The following is a 19,563-nucleotide window of genomic DNA, read 5'->3' as shown; positions in this document are numbered from 1 at the left end:
TGATGTAATGATGGAGACTGCGATGTGCTGAAAAGTGCATAATTCCTACCTTAAGCAGCTAAGAGTAGCCTGATGTAGAGATGCAGTAGCTTCTGTGTCATCACTTCCTTGTAGACCTATTCATATTCTTTTACTCTTCACCATTATATCCTCCAGAGTTTTGTGCACATAAGGAAAGTTTCTGATGCCTACACACTTGAAAAAAAAGCTTATGTCATAGAAAATTCCATCTTGCTCTGTTCTTGTTTGCCCAGTAGAGAGTATATTCTGGAACTTAGCTTGCACGTCCCTGAACCTTTGCCAGCTCTTCGCTCTGCTTTCTAGTGTTCTTAACTGGTCAGGTACTGAGTGCTCCTGCTTCAGTAGTTTTGGGGGAAAATAAACTCTTTCAAAAATGTGTGCAGCAGAGAGCCACCTTTCTATTTGCACAGGATGACCCAGCCTGACCTCTTCACAGGCAACAGCAACGATTCTATTTCTTTTTCCTCTTTCCATCCCCGCTGTTTGTATATCTCTGTTAAAGAAGCAAAGCTTTTGGAAAACCTGAATAGCTGACTGTTAAAACTGAGTTTAGATGAGTCTACTAGAATATTTTTGATCCCATTGACCATGGATTGTTTATCTGGGTTGGACTTAGGAGGCATGGTGTTACAATGGTTTCCAGTCCTTCCTGGAGGAGGAGTTACAGATGGTGGTGCTGTTCCACCCCATGGCCATTGTTTCATCTTGCCCCCTGTGCTTTTAGCATCTACATGAAACTGCTAGGGGAAGTCATCTGGAGGTTTGGGCTGAAGTGCCATCATTATACAAATGTTATGCAGCTCTACCTCTTGTTTCCATCTACTGCTCCTAGGGTGGCTTGTGGAAGTCTTGAACCATTGTTTGGGGATGAGTGAAGGCGAACAAGCTGAGACTTAATCCAGAGAAGATTGAGGTGCTGTGAGTAGGGATATTGATCACTCTTGATGGAGGTTTATAGCTGATCATAACTGAAAGACTAAGTGTGCTGCAGCTTGGGGGTTCTTCTGGAGTCATTGCTAACTAGGGAAGCTCAGGTGGTAGTGGTGGCCAGGAATGCTTTTTACCAGCTCAGTCTGGTATGCCAGCACCAACCCTACCTGGAGAATTCTGACCTTGCCTTTGTTATCTATGCGCTAGTGACATACAGGGCTGGACAAATGTAATGCATGGGCTGCCTTTAAAGACTGCTTGGAAACTTCAACTGGTGCAGAATATGGCTGCTCAAATATTGATGGGGGCTAGATCATTCATGTGACACCTACATTATGCTAGCTGCATTGGTTGCCAGTGTGTTTCTGAACCCAATCTAAAGTGCTGATTTTAATCTTTAAAGCTTTGAAACAGTTTGGTTCCAAGTTACTTGAAGGACTGCCTTCACCCATGCCTGCGTGTCTGTACTTTAAGGCAGAGGAGGTCCTTCTTGTTTGCCCACCTCTGAGAGCAGTCATATCGGTGGGTACAAGGGAGAGAACCTTTTCTGCAGTGGCCCCGTGTCTCTGGAATACATTACCAACTGAAGTTCATCCAGCCCAATCATGACAGGCCATCAGTAAAACCCTCAAAGTTCATATATTTTCCATGGCCTTTTCTTGAGTTGTGTTTTTACAGGACTCCTGATGGTTTTGACTGCAAGGGTCTTTTGGTTTTAGTATTTTTGGTGGGATATCTCTTACTATTGTCACTGGCTTTTGTTTATTTTGTTGTTGTTGTTGTCATTGCTGTTGTTGTTGTATTTTTCTCTTGTGAGACACCTTGAGAGGGTTGTATCCTAAAAGGCAGCCTACAAATATTTTAAATGAAATTAACATGACTAGGGATGGGCAAACACTGTTGATATCAAATCCACCTAGATATCACAAGCATTCCTTGTAGGTATTTGAAAACCTGCGAGGGGTTTTACAAGAACCTGCAAGCATTCCTAGCAAAACTCAGATGGTAAACTCTTCCCTCCTCTATCAAATCAATGATAGTCCTGCACTGAGGCGATGGCCTGTGGGGTTTCTCCTCAGCCGCCCACAGCTGTCATTTGCTGCCATGGATCATGGGCTTGTTCTTAAAAATCCTTCAGTCTCCAGCTGGCAATAGTGAAAGTGGGTGTGAGCCCCAATTTGAGTTAGGGCAAGCTCAAAGAGGGCTCTACCCAACTCAAATTAGGACTGCTTTACTTGAGCGAGGCAGGTCACATTTTGAGCTTGCATTGCCTAGTCATGAAGGATGTTTTCCTCTAGTAGTCTGGAAAACACTAGGACTTAAGTAGTTCTTATCTTGATTGGGGAAAGTGGAACCAATTCTGTATATGTGTAGGGAGACAGCTGTGATCCTGGCTCATATGCATATCTTGGAGAAGAAAAACAAGGAAAGGACATGGGGTAGAATTGCTAGAGATTAGACTTGCATGATCCTGGCATTTCTTAATCAAGGGAATTAAGAACATAAGATGAGCCCTGCTGGCCTATATAGTCTAGCATTCTGTTCTCACAGAGGCCAGCCAGATGCCTGTGGGAAGCCCACAGCAGCACATGAGCACAATAGCATCCTCTCACTCGTATTCTCCAACAGCTAGCATAGAGGAGCTTACTGCATCTGATACTGGAGGCAGAATATAGCCATCATGATTAGTAGCCATGGATAGCCTTATTCTCCATGAATTTGTCTAATCAAACCCCCTTTAAAGCCATCCAAGCTGGTGGCCACCTCCATCTTATGGTAGTGAATTCCATAGCTTATGATAGAAGCTGTAAGCAGGATTTGGTGGGTTCAGGTAGCTTCCAGCTAGGAGATTTGATCTTTTCATTTGGTAGCAGCAGAAGTAATTAAATAAGTGCGTTTGGGATTGGATCACATATTGCAGGGACTAATGGATGGCTGTCTTTTCAGCATTGTTGCCATGTGTTGGAACGTGAGAACTCAGAGATGTGTCTTGGTGCTGCAACTTTGTCTGTTTGGTTTTGCCTGCTGTGTGTCGGCCAGCACAGAAGCCTTTTCCCAGCCTTCCATTACGGCAGCCTCCTTCCTTCAGGACCTTTTCCTCCGGTATGGTGAACATGACAAGCTCACTCTGCAGCAACTTAAATCCCTGCTGAACCGCCTCGATGTGGGAGTTGGACGGAACAACATTAGCCGTACAGAGCAGCAGCACAGGAACCTCTCCTGGGTAATGTTCTATATTTATCTAAGATATTTCTGTCCTGCTTTTTGATCCAAATGGTTCCACAAAGCAAATTAGAGAAACGAGAAACCCTAGCTCTCCTAGATAACCACCACTTAAAACTGATTAAAACAAGCCCAAAGAGTCCAAAACAGAACACAGAGCGCCAGTAGTTAACTTCACTCAGGTGGTCTAGAAAGCCCTCTGAAATAGATCTGTCTTGATCTGACACCTACAAGTTAACATAGAAGAAACAAGGTGGGCCTCTCTGGGGAGCAAGTTCTATAACCCTGATGCTGCCATTGAGAAGGTCATGTCCCATCTCACCACGCTCCTTGCTTCTGATGGAAGAAAAGCATGGAGCAGCATCTCTATTTGCTGGTAGATTCATACAGGTTACATAAGATTAATAAAAACAAGACAGTCCCTGCCTGCAAGTTCACAATGTAAAAGACATGACATACAAGGATAAAGGGAAGAGGATGGAAGAGGAAAACAAACTTTGGCACAGTTCTTAAAGTTACAAAGTTCCTTATAATGACCCTCTTGAATGGAAACTATTCAGGGAGCCAAATGGAATTTGTGTCTCAACAGAGCTGATGGAATGGGCCCTCCTTCTCATTTCCCCCTCCTCTGTAGTTTGATGGAATAGCTGCTGCCAGGTGACATCTGAGGGAGGGAGGAGACCAATGGGGCTGGTCTTTTAGCAGAGCCAGCAGAACAAGCCCTACTTCCCATCTCTCCCTCTGCTGCAGCTTAATGGAATGCACCTTGAATTGGGCCTAGAAAACTACTGGGAGCTGCTGAAGCTGTTTCAAAATTGGAGGAGTTACGCTCCATCCCGTAATGAGCTGTACTTGGGATTCTTCTTGAAAACTGCAGCTGGTCCAGAATATGAATGCATGTGTGACTCTTGGTGGGGTGTGCGTATGTGTGTGGAATTACTGCATGGATTTGGAGAATATCAAAAAATGGTTGTGTGAATTGGCCCTTGCTATCTGAAACGACAGGGTAAGATGATATTGCTGAGATGCTATGGGATGGAGGCAGGAAGCATTGCATGATTTGTGGACTTGAGTAAGTATGGGAAGCCTCAGAGTGTTCAAGCCGGAGAAGTGTACAGCTCTACACTTCTCAACATGTCTTTACCTCTATTCTGCAGTGCTTCAGTTCCTCAGAGCTTTTTGCCACCCACAATCTGAGTGAAGGGTCCCACCTCGGCCAGAGTGAGTTCCAAGAATTCTGCCCAACTATCCTGCAGCAACTGGAGTCGAGGGCATGTATGTCAGAGAACCTAGAGAATGAGGAAGATGAGCAGACGGAGGAAGGGAAGCCCAGTTCTGCTGAAGGTGTGTATGTGTGTAGGCACAAGCCAGCCAGATTAGCTAAAGTTAACAGCTTTCGAAACATAACCTTCCAGAGAAAGGCATCAGATTCTGGCCATCCTTGCTTTCCTGCAAGTTGTTGCAGAAATGGGATATCAACTTGAATTCTAAACTATTGTGCTTACTGAGTTTTCCTTTTCCAGCTACAGGCCGGCCTGTGCCCATAAGTCTGACCCTTGCAGCAAAAGAATCTACTTGCAATGTCAAGCAGAAGAATTGAGGTTGGGGATGGTAGAGGAAGGGGGCTTCCCAGACTGTAGCAACTGTGGCTTTTCTCTTCAGTTATTTCATTCCAAGTACCTGCTTCTATGTACAACGCTGTCAGAGTTGTATGTAGAAGCAGATAGTCACATACAGCAATTTCTCCCTCACAAGAATACCCTGACGTTCCTTGGAGAAAGTGTAGTGGGAGCATTGGACTGAAACCAAGTTCTTTTGGAGCCTAGAGAAATCCATTATATCCATCAAACAAACAAAATCCTAGATGTTCTGCTAGTGGGGAAATGTAGCAATAAAAGGATAGCCCCAAGAATCCACTCTTAGCTCATCGTGCCATCTTGAGGAACCTCTTTGACACATATTTGTACATATATATGTAATTTTACATGCATACATGCTCAGAATTGAGGGTCTCAATTCCTAGTGGGCCAAATAAGCTTATTTCTCATTCCGGGCAGCGTGAGAGATTAAATGCTTTGGAAATGTGATGAGCATTTAGGATACCCATCTGAACTTCTTGCAAAGAAGAGCTAATGGAGATTTGAAAACCCCTGAACTCCCCGGTAAATTTGTCTCATCCTAGAGACAAGGAAGTAACTTCCCTCTCTTTCTGAGTCTATTGTGGTTAGGTGTTTTATTTTTTCATCTTGAACCTAAATAATTTTATAGGATATGTAGAGAAGTTCTCCTCAAGGTTACTTTGCAAGAAAATGCCTGTGCCTCAGAAAAGAGTTGATCAAACTAAAGTCTCACCTCCCCCCAGCCCCAGACGATTGAATTGTCAGTGTTGTCAGTCAGCTTTGATGCTGTCTGATCTATACAGACAAGTGGAAGAGGACCATTGGAAGTATATATGTTGCCCTTTCTGAAGAACAATACTTGAATGGTTTTGGTTTGTGCTGCAGAAAGCGTGGCTTTTGCACCATTTTGCAAAGCAGAGCAGCCTGTCGGCTTAAAGAGGAGGTTAGCTATTGTGAGGGCCTCCTTTTTTTTCAGTTTTACTCTAGCAAGAGCCTTCTTGCGTTCATTCACAGATGATGTCTGTGGGTCTGTAGTTAATGAACAATAGGGATTTGATATCATTTTATTCAAGGCTTTCTTCAGATTGCAGCACAACTCGCTTTTTGCCAGCCAACTGTGATAACCACTGGGTGAGAGCAGCTGTTTAACAGCACTGCTGTACTGGTTAGAGCTTGCAAGCCTGTACTCATGTACCACTGAACTCACTGGGGTTTAATTCTGAGTAGACACTTTTAGGATCACACTGCACAGCAGAAAGGAGAGAGAAAGTATAAATCAGAGGTGGGTATTGGAGAGAAGGTAGCGATTACAGCAATTTTAGTAGATCACAAGATGAATATGAGTCAGCGACATGATGCTATTTTTTTTTAATGAAAAGGCAGAGCAGGAAAAAAGGGCCAGCACTGTTTGGCATTGCAAATACAGGCATGGAATACAGGAAGCTGAGTCAGACCGTTGATCTAACTAGCCCAGTACTGCAACACATTGACTGGCAGAAGCTCTCCAGGCTTTCAGGCAGGAATTTTTCCAGTCCTACCTGGAGATGCCAGGGATTGAACTTCGACCCTCTGCCTGTAAAACATGTGCTCTACCACTGAGCCTCGGCCCTTCCCCAAACAGTATTTGTATTCAGATTGTATCTGAATGTACTTGGTGCTGGTGATGCTTCTGCTGAGGCATTGTATCCACATTGGGGCACCACATTTTTAAAATGTACAAATAAATTGCAAAAGATTTCAAAGTAATAAATGGTGATGATTTTTGCATCTGGCATACAGAAAAGCTGAACGAAAAGGCCACTTTAGGTGCCATTCAAAGCAGATCCTGACTAGTGTACCACTTCCAGGTTTGGTCCATGGAAAGAGTGTTCCTTGTCAGATTGCATTCCTGGGATGTTCTGTGCAGTGACTGAGCACATGTTGTGGGAACCTTGAGTTTGCTGGCTCGAAAGCGGCTCTGCCTGTGGATCTATTTATTCAAGATTCAGATCTGCAGGTGAGAAGGGTCCCAGTTTGCTCTTTCAAGTGGCTGGCTAGATTCTTCCCAGCCAGGCCTCCAGCAGATCTATTAAGGATTAAGTGGCTCATTCTTGGGTGCTTACTCCAGAATCATTCTTCTTCTCTTCTTTGTGGGTGCAAACTTCACACCTGTAAAGAACAGCAGTCGAATGTTCCACTCCAAAGAGGGATGCCTTGGGTCCCCTTCCCGTGGAAGACCAGATTGCACAGAGACATGGTGGAATTTTTTTTCAAATCCCTGCAAGGGCATCTTAGCAAAAAGGGAGAAATAAGGCTGAGCTTCCTTCCGAAACTCCATTTGAGATTATGAGGCAGTGAGGCTGCCATCACCTCTACAGATCCAGGGTGTATCAGTGATCCAGATCTTGGCTGATGGGGAAGAATGAAGGTTGGATTGACCTCAAGATCACATCCTTCCCTTGAATTCTGCACCCCCCCCCCCGGGATTTAATTTGGCTACATCCCAGGTGACCCAAGGACAACTGTCATGGCTTAATCTGAACACCAGTGTTAATGCTCCAAAGCATCTGCTCAGTTTTTTGTCTTGAGAACCTTACTTTACACCAAACCTCTAATCTTTTCAAGCTACCTGGAATCTTTAATCACAAACCCCACTGCCTTGACAACTTGTTAATGGGCTGTGCTTGAGTGTAAGCCAGAATAGCTTCCCATGGCTCCCTGAGTGATGGCCTCTCATAGCAGCAGAACACAGAGGATAAATAATCAGCCAAGCCTATGTCCTCCAGCTATCCTGGGGTTGTCCATCATAAACTCCCACCTGATCGCAATATATACAGTGAGGTCAGCATATATACTCAGTGTCGTAAACTTCAGCTGGATCTAGAGACCACTTCCCGTTTTCAATTAGTTGGGTAAACTTGCCCTCCTTTCTTCTTGTTTCACAGTCTGGGGCTTTGGCTTTCTCAGCGTTTCGCTGATTAACCTGGCCTCCCTCCTTGGAGTCTTCATCGTGCCCTGTACCAAGAAGGTCTTTTTCGCCCGAATCCTAACTTATTTCATCGCGCTATCCATCGGGACGCTGTTCTCTAATGCACTGTTCCAGCTGATCCCAGAGGTGCAGTAAGATACACCCACACACTCACAGATCCACTCGCAATCACTCAACTTTTCCCTGTGCATTAGGTCACTAGGTTTCTCTACTCGCAGCCGAGAGAGGGAATATTTTCCTCCCCAGTGGCTGTGGAGATCATCTTTCCTCTCTGAGCATCAGGAAGCTACCTCAAGTCAACTGAGAGACTTGGAGCAAGTTCTTCATAGTCCCTGTGCAGGAACATTCATGAATTTTATGCCTGTGCAGGGCACATGTTGGGAACTTCCCTGAACTAAAGTCTGGGAGCTGCCATTCGTGCCCTCTTCCCTCAAGGGCAGAAGCTTAGCCCTGAGCTCTGGTTGTTGCTTGTCCTTAACAATTGTCTAGAACAGGAGTGGGCAGAAGGTAGATCTCTAGGTGTTTTGGACTTCAACTCCCAGAAGCCCCTGCCAGCATTATCAAAGGTCAAGAATACCAGGAGTTTAAGTCCAAACATCTGGAGATCTACTTTCAACCCATCCCTGGTCTAGAAGAGCATTGTGAATTTTTACAGTGCACCTTTGAGCTGTTACCAATTCTTGAAGAACTTCCATTCCACCATTGATGGAAATTGGCTCATGATGCTTCTAGTGGAAGTTCTCTTCATTGTACAAAATATTATAGAAAGGCACTACCTGGGGGGGCGGGGGGCAGTATTTCCGTTAGCATATCGTTTCTTTGGAAATGTGCGGGCATTCTCACTGAAACACTGGAAAATGCTACCCTTCAGCCAGGCCTTGCCAGCTAAAAGTATGCATTGCTTGGAACGATATAGAGGAAGAGGTGCATGTTAACCTGCATGCAAGTGTGGGCTCTTTTGGTGAACTGAGGCTCTCTAGCATTCAGGTTTCTTCACTGGGCTAATGAATGGTAGTAGGTGGAAAACAAGGTATGTGGCTGGAGATTACAGATGCTGTTGTGGAAAGAGAAAGGAAGGAATACCATATAAACACCCAATACACTGGAGAGACACTTTTTATGTTGAAATCCCAGGTTTTCTCTTGGCTCTTTAAGCAAGTTAAGCAACTGTGCGAGTGAAAGGTAAGTGAAATTACTTATCTGTTAAAGTACCTCAGGTAACAATTTAAAATTGATAAATAACAGTTGAAGTCAAAACAAGGGCACAGCTAAATCCCAGGGGGTTAACCCCTTACAAACTTATTTACAAACTTTTTCTGAAATGCTACCTGTTCCACACGCAGGGCCAGCTAGACAGGCGAAGCTGAGGAGTCTCAGTGTGAAGATGAGATGGTGATGCAGGGAGGAGAGGTTCAGATTTGTTAGGTACTGGGGAACGTTTTGGGTCAAGCTGGGCCTGTACAAGAGGGACAGACTCCACTGGAATCAAAATGGAACCAGACTGCTGGTACTAAAATTAAAAGGGTGGCAGAGCAGCTTTTAAACTAAACCCTGGAGGAAAGCCAACAGGAGCTGGGAAGCATCCAGTTCAGGTTAAATTATCCCAAAGTGATGAAGATAAAAATGTTTTTGATTGCCCAAATGTAGAAGGGGAGGAAATCGGCCAGAAGTACATGGTAGAACACAATAGCCAATCAAAGGGGCCAACATCCCATAGCAAAAGATGCACACGCCAGAGTCATCTGGGGAGGGATACTGTGTATATATAGGTGTTTTTATGCAACTGCTAGAAGCCTCTGAGCCAAAATGGGAGAGTTGGAGTGCTTGATTTTAAAGGAAAACCTGGATATGGTGGGCATTAGAGAAACTTGGTGGAGCAGAGAGAACCAGTGGGATATGGTCATCTCTGGATATAAACTCTATAGGAATGACAGGGAAGGGCATACTGGGGGAGGTGTTGCCCTGTATGTCAAAGAAGGCATAGTGTTGAGTGGACTAGAACATCTAAAAGGGGTAGGCTCTTCCACAGAAGCACTGTGGGTGACAATAACAGGCTCCAAAATTAATTTAGTGCTAGGAACATGCTATCATCCCCCAGACCAGAATGCTCAGAGTGACCTTGAGATGGAAAACAAAATCAGGGAGGCTTCCAAACAAGGAAGTGTTGTAATAATGGGCGAATTCAATTACCCCTAGATTGACTGGTTAAATGCATGTTCCAGCCACAACGAAGAGGTTAAATTTATTGATGCCCTAAAGGACTGTACCCTAGAACAGTTGGTCATGGAACTGACCAGAGGAGAGGCGACCTTGGATTTAATCCTAAATGGTGTCGCCCAGGACCTAGTACGAGATGTAAATGTTGTTGAACCAACTGGAAACAATGACCAGAGTGCTATCAGATTTAATATATATTTAAGTGGAAAACTGCCCGGAAGTCCAACACAGTCACATTGGACTTCAAAAGAGGAAACTTCTCTAAAATGAGGGAACTGGTGAAAAGGAAGTTAAAAGGGGGAGTCAAGGGGATTAAATCCCTTCAGAATGCTTGGAGATCACTCAAAACCACAATAATAGAAGCCCAGCTAAAATGTATACCACAGGTTAGGAAAGGTAGCACCAAGCCCAAGAGGTGACCAGCATGGTTAACGAGCAGTGTTAAGGGAGCTATTAGAGAAGAGAGAGCTTCCTTCAGAAAATGGAAGTCTTGCCCAAGTGAGGAAAACATAAGGCAGCACAAGCTTGCACAAAGGTGATGCAAGCAGATAATAAGAGATGCAAAAAAGCATTTTGAACAGCATTGCTAACAGCATCAAGGCCAACAATTAAGAATTATTTAAATGTATCAGAAGCAGAAAACCATTTAGGGAAGCGGTTGGACCATTGGATGACAATGGAGTTAAAGGAGTACTGAAGGAGGACAAGGAGATTGCAGAGAGCTGAATGAATTATTTTCATTCGTCTCCACTGCAGAAGATATAGCACAAGATACCTGTGCCTGAACTGATGTTTTCAGGGAGTCTGAGAAACTGAGGCAAATAGTGGTGACAAATATGAAGTTCTTGACCTTATTGACAAATTGAAAGCAAATAAATCACCAGGCCCAGCTGGTATCCATCGTAGAGTTCTCAAAGAACTCAAATATGAAATTGCCAGTTTTCTAACCTAAACATGCAACATGTCCCTAAGATCAGCCTCTATACCAGAGGACTGGAAGATGGCCAATATAACACCAATTTTCAAGAAGGGATCCAGGGGGGATCTGGGAAATTACAGGCTGGTTAGCGTAACGTCTGTTCTGGGTAAATTGGTTGAAGACATTATTAAATATAGGATTAGTAAGCATATGGAAGGACAAGCCCTGCTGAAAAAGAATCAATGCGGCTTCCCCAAAGGTAAGTCCTGTCTCACTAACCTTTTAGAGTTCTTTGAAAGTGTCAATAAACATGTAGACAGGTGATCCAGTAGATATTGTTTACTTGGACTTCCAAAAGGCTTTTGACAAAGTCCCTCACCAAAGACTCCTGAACAAACATAGCAGTCATGGAATAAGAGGACAGATCCTCTTATGGATCAGTAACTAGTAAAAGAACAGAAAGCAGAGAGTAGGAATAAATGGTAAGTTCTCCCAATGGAGGGAAGTAAATAGTGGGGTCCCAGAGGGATCTGTATTAGGGCCATTGCTTTTCCACCTGTTCCTAAATTATCTGGAATTAGGAGTGAGCAGTGAAGTGGCCAAGTTTGCAGATGACACCAAATTATTTAGGGTGGTTAAAACAAAAAGGGATTTTGAAGAGCTCCAAAAGGATCTCTCCAAACTCAGAGAATGGGCATCTAAATGGCAAATGCGGTTCAGTGTAAGCAAGTGTAAAGTGATGCACGTTGGGGCAAAAAAATCCCAACTTCAAGTATAGCCTGATGGGATCTGAGCTAGCAGTGACCGACCAAGAAAGAGATCTTGGGGTTGTGGTGGACAGCTCAACAAAGATGTCAGCCCAATGTGCGGCCGCTGTCAAAAAGGCAAACTCCATGTAACGCATAATTAGAAAAGGAATTGAGAATAAAACTGCCAATATCATACTGCCCTTATACAAATCTATGGTGCAACCACACTTGGACTACTGTGTACCGTTCTGGTCACCACACTTAAAAAAAGATATTGTAGAGCTGGAAAAAGTGCAGAAAAGGGCAACTAAAATGGTCAAAGGGCTGGAGCATCTCCCCTGGGAGAGAAGACTGCAACAGCTGGGATTGTTTAGCTTGGAAAAAAGGAGGGTAAGAGGAGACATGATAGAGGTCTACAAAATTATGCATGGTGTGGAGAATGGATAGGGAGACATTTTTTTCCCCTCTCTCAAAATACTAGAACCTGGGGTCATCTTATGAAGCTGAATAGTGAGAGATAGAGGACAGATAAAAGGAAAGACTTCTTCACATAGTTAAACTATGAAATTCACTACCACAGGATGTAGTGATGTCCACCAATGTGGATGGCTTTAAAAGGGGTTTGGACAAATTCCTGGAGGAAAAGGCTATCAATGCCTACTACTCCTGATGGCTATGTGCTACCTCCAGTACCAGAGGCAGTGAACCTACGTACATCAGTTGGTGGGGAACATGGGTGAGAGGATGCTGTTGCACTCATGCCCTGCTTGTGGGTTCCTGGTCGACAGCTGGTTGGCCACTGTGTGAACATAATGCTGAACTAGATGGCCCCTTGGTCTGATGCAGCATGGCTCTTCTTATGTTCCTTTTTCAGTAGTTGGTCTAATTATTTTTTTTTCAACAAAGGGAGGCAATTTCTTGGTGCCATGATGGGCTTTGTCAGATACAATCTTGAATTAATTTTGGTTTAATTGCAGGTTTGGGGGCTGCTTAAATATAACCACAAACTCTACTTCCCAGTTTTTGAAATTTGTATTTCACTACTATTTGTACTTCACTACTATTTTTTCTTCTGGCATAGTGTTTTGGCTTTAGATACATGGTATAAACTTTAGGGTTTGTAAATCCAGCTAGTTTCTCAAACTTCTAAAATAGGGGCTGAAATGAGATCTGAATTGATCCCTGGTGTGAAAGAGCCACAAACTCAGGGCTACATTTGCCATCTCTGTTTTGGGCACTTCACCAACTGGCTTCTCTCATTGGAAAAGGCTAAGGTACTAACCCTTTGCAATTCGTGCAACTCCCATTTTATATAGCTAATTCCTACCTATCCAAGGCATTGTTTAGTGTAATCCCTTTTTCTTTGTAGAGTTCATGGTATTTTCAGCTCCAGAACTGTAAATCTAATGAGGAGGGGGTGGGGAGATTTGTTTCTTGCAAACAAAAACATCTTTGTGATCCAGAAAGAACAGAAATAATAATATATACTTCACCTCCATTGTTAAGTTGCCTGTCCTGTAAGAACAACTGAAGTAATAATGTGCCATTTGGTTAGTTGGGCTTTCCATAACATGGACAGCAGAGACTCTTCAATTCTCTGGATGCCCATATACCAGGCAGATAGGGCCACCTGTGCATCATACATACAGACAAGTAATGGCTCCCTCTGGCCATGCAGCAGACCATGAAGGTGAAGTGTGTGGAATGCTGGAAGTAACACTGGGTGTTCTGGCACTGGAGCTCTGGCACTGTTCCCCTTGATGGTACTGTGCACTGGAAAGAGAGGAAAAATCTGTGCTCTGAGTAGACTGAAGATAACAGCTCTACTAACAGTTTAGAGGGCTGGAGGCCTAGATGCTTTGCATTCAGCTCAACTAAAGTTTGAATGCCCTATGGCTATGATCCAAAGCACAGTTTGTGGGGCAGCTTGCACTAAAATTAGTGGGTCTTCCTTATGAACAAACATGCATAGGATTGGCTACTAAAGGCAATTTATTGTGGGGCTATTAGGAAGACCATTGGATAGGAAGTACATGGGATGAGAGGGGATACCACTCAGTAGAAAGTTCAAGTCTCTACTTTGCCTGTGAGGGGGGCTCTTCTTCCCCATCTCTGATGTGGGTGCAAAAGTCCCATGCTGAAATTACCAGTGACTCGGAGGGACCCATTTGCTGTTATTCTTCAGCAGTGTCTCAGATAGGAGTTCCAGTGCCATAGTGCACCCGGGTGCTTCCAGCATGCCTGAATTGATCCCAAATTGCATATCAATCACTAATAAATGTCCCATTTCTTTTTCTCTCCCGCCCCCCTCCCGGTGTGAATTCATTTCTGCATCTTCTGGTTTTCTGACTTTTCCTTTGGCATCTCTTCCCACCTGTGGCTTCACTGGGATGGGGTTGACACTCTCACAACAGTCTGGGGTTATGGTTTCCTCTGCGTGACCGTCATTTCCCTCTGCTCCCTGGTCGGGGCCAGTGTGGTGCCTTTCATGAAGAAGACCTTTTACAAGCGCCTGCTCCTCTACTTCATAGCTCTGGCGATTGGTACTCTCTACTCCAACGCCCTCTTCCAGCTCATTCCTGAGGTATGACCAGGGCCTGCTCTGGGCCTTCCTTGTGTGGCTGTCTGTCTTTTGTGCCATCTGCGATGTGAGAAGGAAAGTCTGGTGTAATTCTTAGGAAGGGGGATGAGCAGTCTCCTAGGCTGCCTTCATTTGTATCCAGCGTGGGAAGCGCTTAAGCCGAGATAAAACCATGGGAAATGGCATTGTGCTGGTGGTGATCAGCTCACAGATGTTGTGGAACAGTTGGCACTTGGCCACTTGAGTGTGGTTTTTCCTATGCTTCTCACTCTTTAGGCCTTTTAATGTCAGATGAAGTTAAAAATGGCTTGAAGGCTTATCTTAGACCTGCATTTTGGCACCTTAAGAGCTGTCGCCAATTAAGATAAGGAAAAAGGTCTATGCTGAGAGTTCTTTGCCCGCCTCATGCCTTTAATGGCAGGGATCGTCTGCTAGTACATAAGGCACATGTCAGCTGTGCAGCCTTATAAGCAAAAGTATCATTAATCTGGTTCCTACTCCATATACCGGCAGCCCCAGGCAACAAATACGTTAATGCTTGGGAAGCAATTTTCCATAAAACATTTGTTCAGCCCCGTGAGCATGGTGTTCTTAGGAAGACAGGTAAACAGTGAGGAAATGAGTTATTCCCCACACACTACAGCAGATATCTCTAGGGAGAGAGGCCAGTACACGAAAGGCATGTCCCTGCAACTTTCTCTGCCATTGTGCTGTAGGAGCTAGGAAGAAAAGGAACACTCGGCTGACTTTTTCTGGAGAGGACTTTCTCAGGACAAAATACCCCACTAGCATGGGATATTTTTGGAATGTTCTCATTAGCAATGAAAGTGTTTGAGAGAAACAACAAGTAGGGAACATTTATTTCACTCCATACTATAAAGTCCGTAAGATGTGCATCAATTGGCAAATGGTTTGTGGTGGCAGAACACTTGCTGTTACACCAGCTGGGATTCAAATGACCTCCTGTCAGATGACTTTCTGCTTTAGGGAGCAAGCTAAGGGTCACAGAAAGTCTTCTCCAGTCTGTTTGTTAGAAGTCCACTTCTCATTAAAGCAGCAAACCTGTGCCTGGGCTGTACTGCTTGAATCTGCAGGTGTGGTGGCCTCACATGATTGAATCCTTCTCCATATAGTTTAAAAAATACATATTACACTGCATATAGCATATCGGTCCTAGCTAGCCTTCTCTCGGAAATGGTCTCTATGTAAAAGGAATATATTTCTATGGAGGAGCATTTAACCATATTTATTTATTTTAGTGTATTTTTAGAGTGCCTCTGCTCAATGAGTGCTTGGGGTAAAGTACAACAAAAACAATCACAGAATAAAATCCAAAGTGAAACAAGCAATCAGTACAATAAAATCAGGGATCACGAAAAGTTAGAAAGTGGCATTAACTATTAAAAGCTTGCCTGAACTGTTGTTGTCTTAATGTGAGCCCACATCGGACATGGTACAGCCCAGACACAGGTTTACTACTGTAGTAATAAGAATTTGCAGTCAGCTGCCATCAGGAAATAGTTCTATAGGTCAAGTGACAAGTTCTTGAGCTCTGCAGAACTTTGTATTTCCTCTCAGTGGCTTCCCTTAGAGATGATGAGAAAAGGGAGCTGAAATTGGGGAGGGAGGCGACATAGACTTTGCAAATGTTCTATTCTTTAATGTTATGCTTCACCAACTCTTTTTTGCCCCTTCTCTACAGGCCTTTGGGTTCAATCCTCAGGAAGATTATTATGTCCCCACATCTGCTGTCGTCTTTGGGGGCTTTTACCTGTTCTTTTTCACAGAGAAAATACTGAAGATGCTTCTCAAACAGAAAGACAAGGTGAGCTGGGGCAAAGTCTGAGGGGTGTGGGGTATTTTTTGCCTTTGTCCAATACCAATGACAGAAATTACTTGCTGATGAACTACTTTTGGTGGAGATCTTTGGTTCTGATTCTTTAAGCAAATATTTATATATTAGTTAGCATCAAATATAACTGTAATAAGGAAAACTATGTGGAATTCTGAGGAGCAAGTAACTAAAAGGAGGGATCCACCCTTAAAGACAGCCTAGAAATAATTTTAAATAAATTCAGAAAACAAGATTTGTATTTTTCCCTCCAGGTATATTGTTGTTGTTGTTGTTGTTTGCATTTCTATACTACCCCATAGCTGAAGCTCTCTGGGCAGTTCACAAAAGTTAAAACATTGAATACAATATAAAAATTTTAAAACCTATTTACAAAAAAGCACATAAAAGTACACAAACAGTATACACAAACAACATATAATTAAAAACAACATTGAACTATCAGACATAACTAAAGACTCATCCAGGACTGATTAAAAATCATTTGCTGCCAAATCCTGGGAAAAGAGATAGATCTTAACCTGGCACCAAAAAGATAATAATGTTGGCGCCCAGCAGACCTCATCAGGGAGCTTGTTCCACAGATGGGGGGCCACCACTGAGAAGGCCCTCTCCCTCGTTGCTGCCTTCTGAGCTTCCCTTGGAGGAGGCACATGGAGGAGGGCCTTAGAGGCTGAACGTAGTGTACGGGTAGGTTCATTTCGGGAGAAGCATGCCATCGGGTGTTGCAGTCCTAAGCTGTGTAGGGCTTTATAGGTTAAAACCAGCACCTTGAATTGAGCTTGGGTGCATATAGGCAGCCAGTGCAAGCAGGCCAGAGTTGGCCTTATATGTTTGAACCTCCTGGTACATGTTAACAACCTGGCCGCCGCATTTTGCATGAGCTGCAGCTTCCAAACCGTCTTCAAAGGCAGCCCCATGTAGACTGCATTGCAGTAATCTAACTTGGAGGTTACCAGAGCATAGACAACTGAAGCCAGGTTATCCCTGTCCAGATAGGGGTGTAGCTGGGCCACCAACCGAAGCTGGTAGAAGGCACGCCATGCCACTGGGGCCATCTGAGCCTCAAGTGACAAAGATGGTTCCAGGAGGACCCCCAAGCTCCTTCAGGGGGACCTGCTCCTTCAGGGGGAGTGCAACCCCATCCAGAACAGGTTGAACATCCTCCATCTGGTCAGCAGAACCACCCACCAACAGCATCTCAGTCTTGTCTGGATTGAGTTTCAGTTTATTAGCCCTCATCCAGTCCATTGTTGCACCCAGGCACTGATTTAGCACATCCACAGTCTCACCTGAAGAAGATGAAGAAATACAGCTGCATGTCATCAGCGTATTAGAAGCAGGAATCCTGGCAAATATTCAGCAGTCTAACATGGTGGCTTGCAAACATTTTAAATACAAAGAACTCTTTTTTTACACATTGATTTGTCTGCTGAGGAACCCCTGTGGATTCCTGATGCAGCACCTGCATGTTACAAAGTATTCTGGGATGTGTGCTTGAGAGCACTCCTGAGTTTGTGTGGGGCAGCAGCCATGCCTGGCTTTTTGTCTCTCCCCCCCCCCCCCCCGGCTTTGTTTTAACGTCCAGCCTAGTAAAGAGTTCCAGAGAACTTGAAAACTTGCTCCTGAGTCTATGACATTGTGAAAGTGTTACCACACTATGCTATGGGACAAGATGAGAGATGGGGAAGAATGCAAAATAATGATGTTACTGAGCTGGTGATATTGGCATGTAGCCTCCCTCTGCTGTCCTCTCTAACAGCCGTCCCCAATCTGATGTCTTCCAGACTTCAACTCCTGTCAGCCCCAGCCAGCATGGCCAGTGGTCAGGAATGCTGAGAGTTGTAATCCCAAATATCTGGTGGGCACCAGGGTGGGGAAGACTGCTCTCCAGTGACAACTTTTGTAATAGTATTTTTTTAAAGCCTCCAAAAGGTAATCCTAAAAACCCAAGTCCCAGGAAACTTACTTTTAGTGCCATTTAAGGTGATAGAAACAATAATTTAAAATAGAACAGTATAAACTGTTTAGTGACAATCCAGTCCCTCACCACTACCTTGCCTTTACTTCATGTGCGCTGCCTGGTGCATGGAAATCCCCTACCACTGCCCCCCTTCCCATGTGGAGAGCTGGATTTGTACATGGGCACTATTGTGTTCAGGGTGTGGACTGGATCCTGCCCTTATTTATTTGAATTTCTAGCTCACCTCATTCAAACATTTGGTGCTGATAACAGTAGGTTCAAAACAAGTGAAGAATGTTATTTAGAATTAAAGCAGCTGAGCAAACCATGTGAACAGATACTGTACGGAACAGTCAACAACGATTTTGCAAAGAGAAATCAGTTCTCATAAGCAGACTTGTTGTGGTTTCCAATATACACACAGATAAAGGCTGGTACAATTGCTTCCAAGTACATGGGACTTTCAAAACATCCTTGAAAAGGCCCTTTAAAGCCAAAACCAGAGCACCAAGCGGAATGGTCTTTTGTGTGGATCAGCAGGTTATTTCTGATGATAGAGGAGGCCCCGTTCTCTCCTTATGATAGAAGAGTCCCATCCCCACCTGGCCACCCAACCATTCCATATTAGGACAGTTGTGAAGTGGGAGATGACAGAACTTGCTGATAAATGCTTTGGAGTTAAGTGAATTACTGTGGCTAAAGAATGATAAAAACATGTGGTGTATGGTGCCATTAGGCGAACAGTGAGTAAAACCTTGAGTAGGAAGCTGCAGCAATGGAATATAATCCTAGTTGTGCTTGTGTGGTATGAGCTATGCTCTTCCTCTGCATTCCCCAGCATCACCATGGGCACAGCCACTACAGCACGGAGACGCTTCCTTCCAAGAAGGACCAGGAGGAGGGAGTCACTGAAAAACTGCAAAATGGTGACCTGGATCACATGATCCCTAATAAGAACAGCGATCTGGAATGCAAGAATCCATCAGCTGACGAGAAGATTGTTAGCTCCTTATCGGTTCAGGTCAGTGGGCACCTGTACAAAGGGTACCGATGTCTTCAATCTTTGCAGGAAGGGAGTTGTCGTAGCTTGTAGACAATAGGCTTGATGGGAAAGTTGGTTCAAAACAGGGCTCCCAGAATGTGTTTTAGTAGAGAGGCTGTCAAATTTCATAATTAGTTGGCTCATTGGTCAAAACTCATCTGTTTGTAATGTTCACCTTGGTAGCGGGCTTGGATCGATGTATTATGATTTCAGTTGATTGCGAGCTTTGGAGCATGCACAGTAAAGAAGTACACACATTCCCCCACTAAATTTTCAGTTTAGACATCCCCCCCCAAAAAAGGCATACTTGAAGTATTCTCTTTAGCTGCTTGCCATGCTGCTGCCACCGGAGCTGTGGCTCCAGCGAGGAGGTGGAAGAAGACTCTGCAGGTCCATCTTTATGCTGACGACTGAGTAAACATCACGTGACATCATCATGCAGGGAGGCCATGTGAAAACCACTCAGAAAGGGGCCACAT

General features: G+C 44.2%; 1 protein-coding gene across 3 annotated transcripts in view; it reads left to right on the top strand.

Annotated features, from left to right (window-relative positions):
* SLC39A14 (solute carrier family 39 member 14) overlaps positions 1–19,563 on the top strand; it is a 48,152-nt gene that overhangs the window by 18,251 nt on the left and 10,338 nt on the right. For 2 of the 3 annotated variants that reach the window (XM_084804026.1, XM_084804028.1), the window contains 5 exons: positions 2,899–3,175; positions 4,332–4,518; positions 14,061–14,230; positions 15,930–16,052; positions 18,881–19,063. In XM_084804026.1, the coding sequence (XP_084660152.1) occupies positions 2,909–3,175; positions 4,332–4,518; positions 14,061–14,230; positions 15,930–16,052; positions 18,881–19,063 (930 nt within the window). In that variant the 5' untranslated portion in view covers positions 2,899–2,908. Of the gene's footprint in view, positions 1–2,898; positions 3,176–4,331; positions 4,519–7,717; positions 7,888–14,060; positions 14,231–15,929; positions 16,053–18,880; positions 19,064–19,563 lie in introns of all 3 variants that reach the window. The other variant, XM_084804027.1, reaches the window with a different exon arrangement.

The sequence above is a fragment of the Heloderma suspectum genome, chromosome 6 (assembly GCF_057233095.1).
Source record: "Heloderma suspectum isolate Gila_16-S chromosome 6, 16-S_ref, whole genome shotgun sequence".
Classification (NCBI taxonomy): domain Eukaryota; kingdom Metazoa; phylum Chordata; class Lepidosauria; order Squamata; family Helodermatidae; genus Heloderma; species Heloderma suspectum.
The sequence above is the reverse complement of the archived record's forward strand: the minus strand, read 5'-3'. Positions and strand labels throughout refer to the sequence as shown.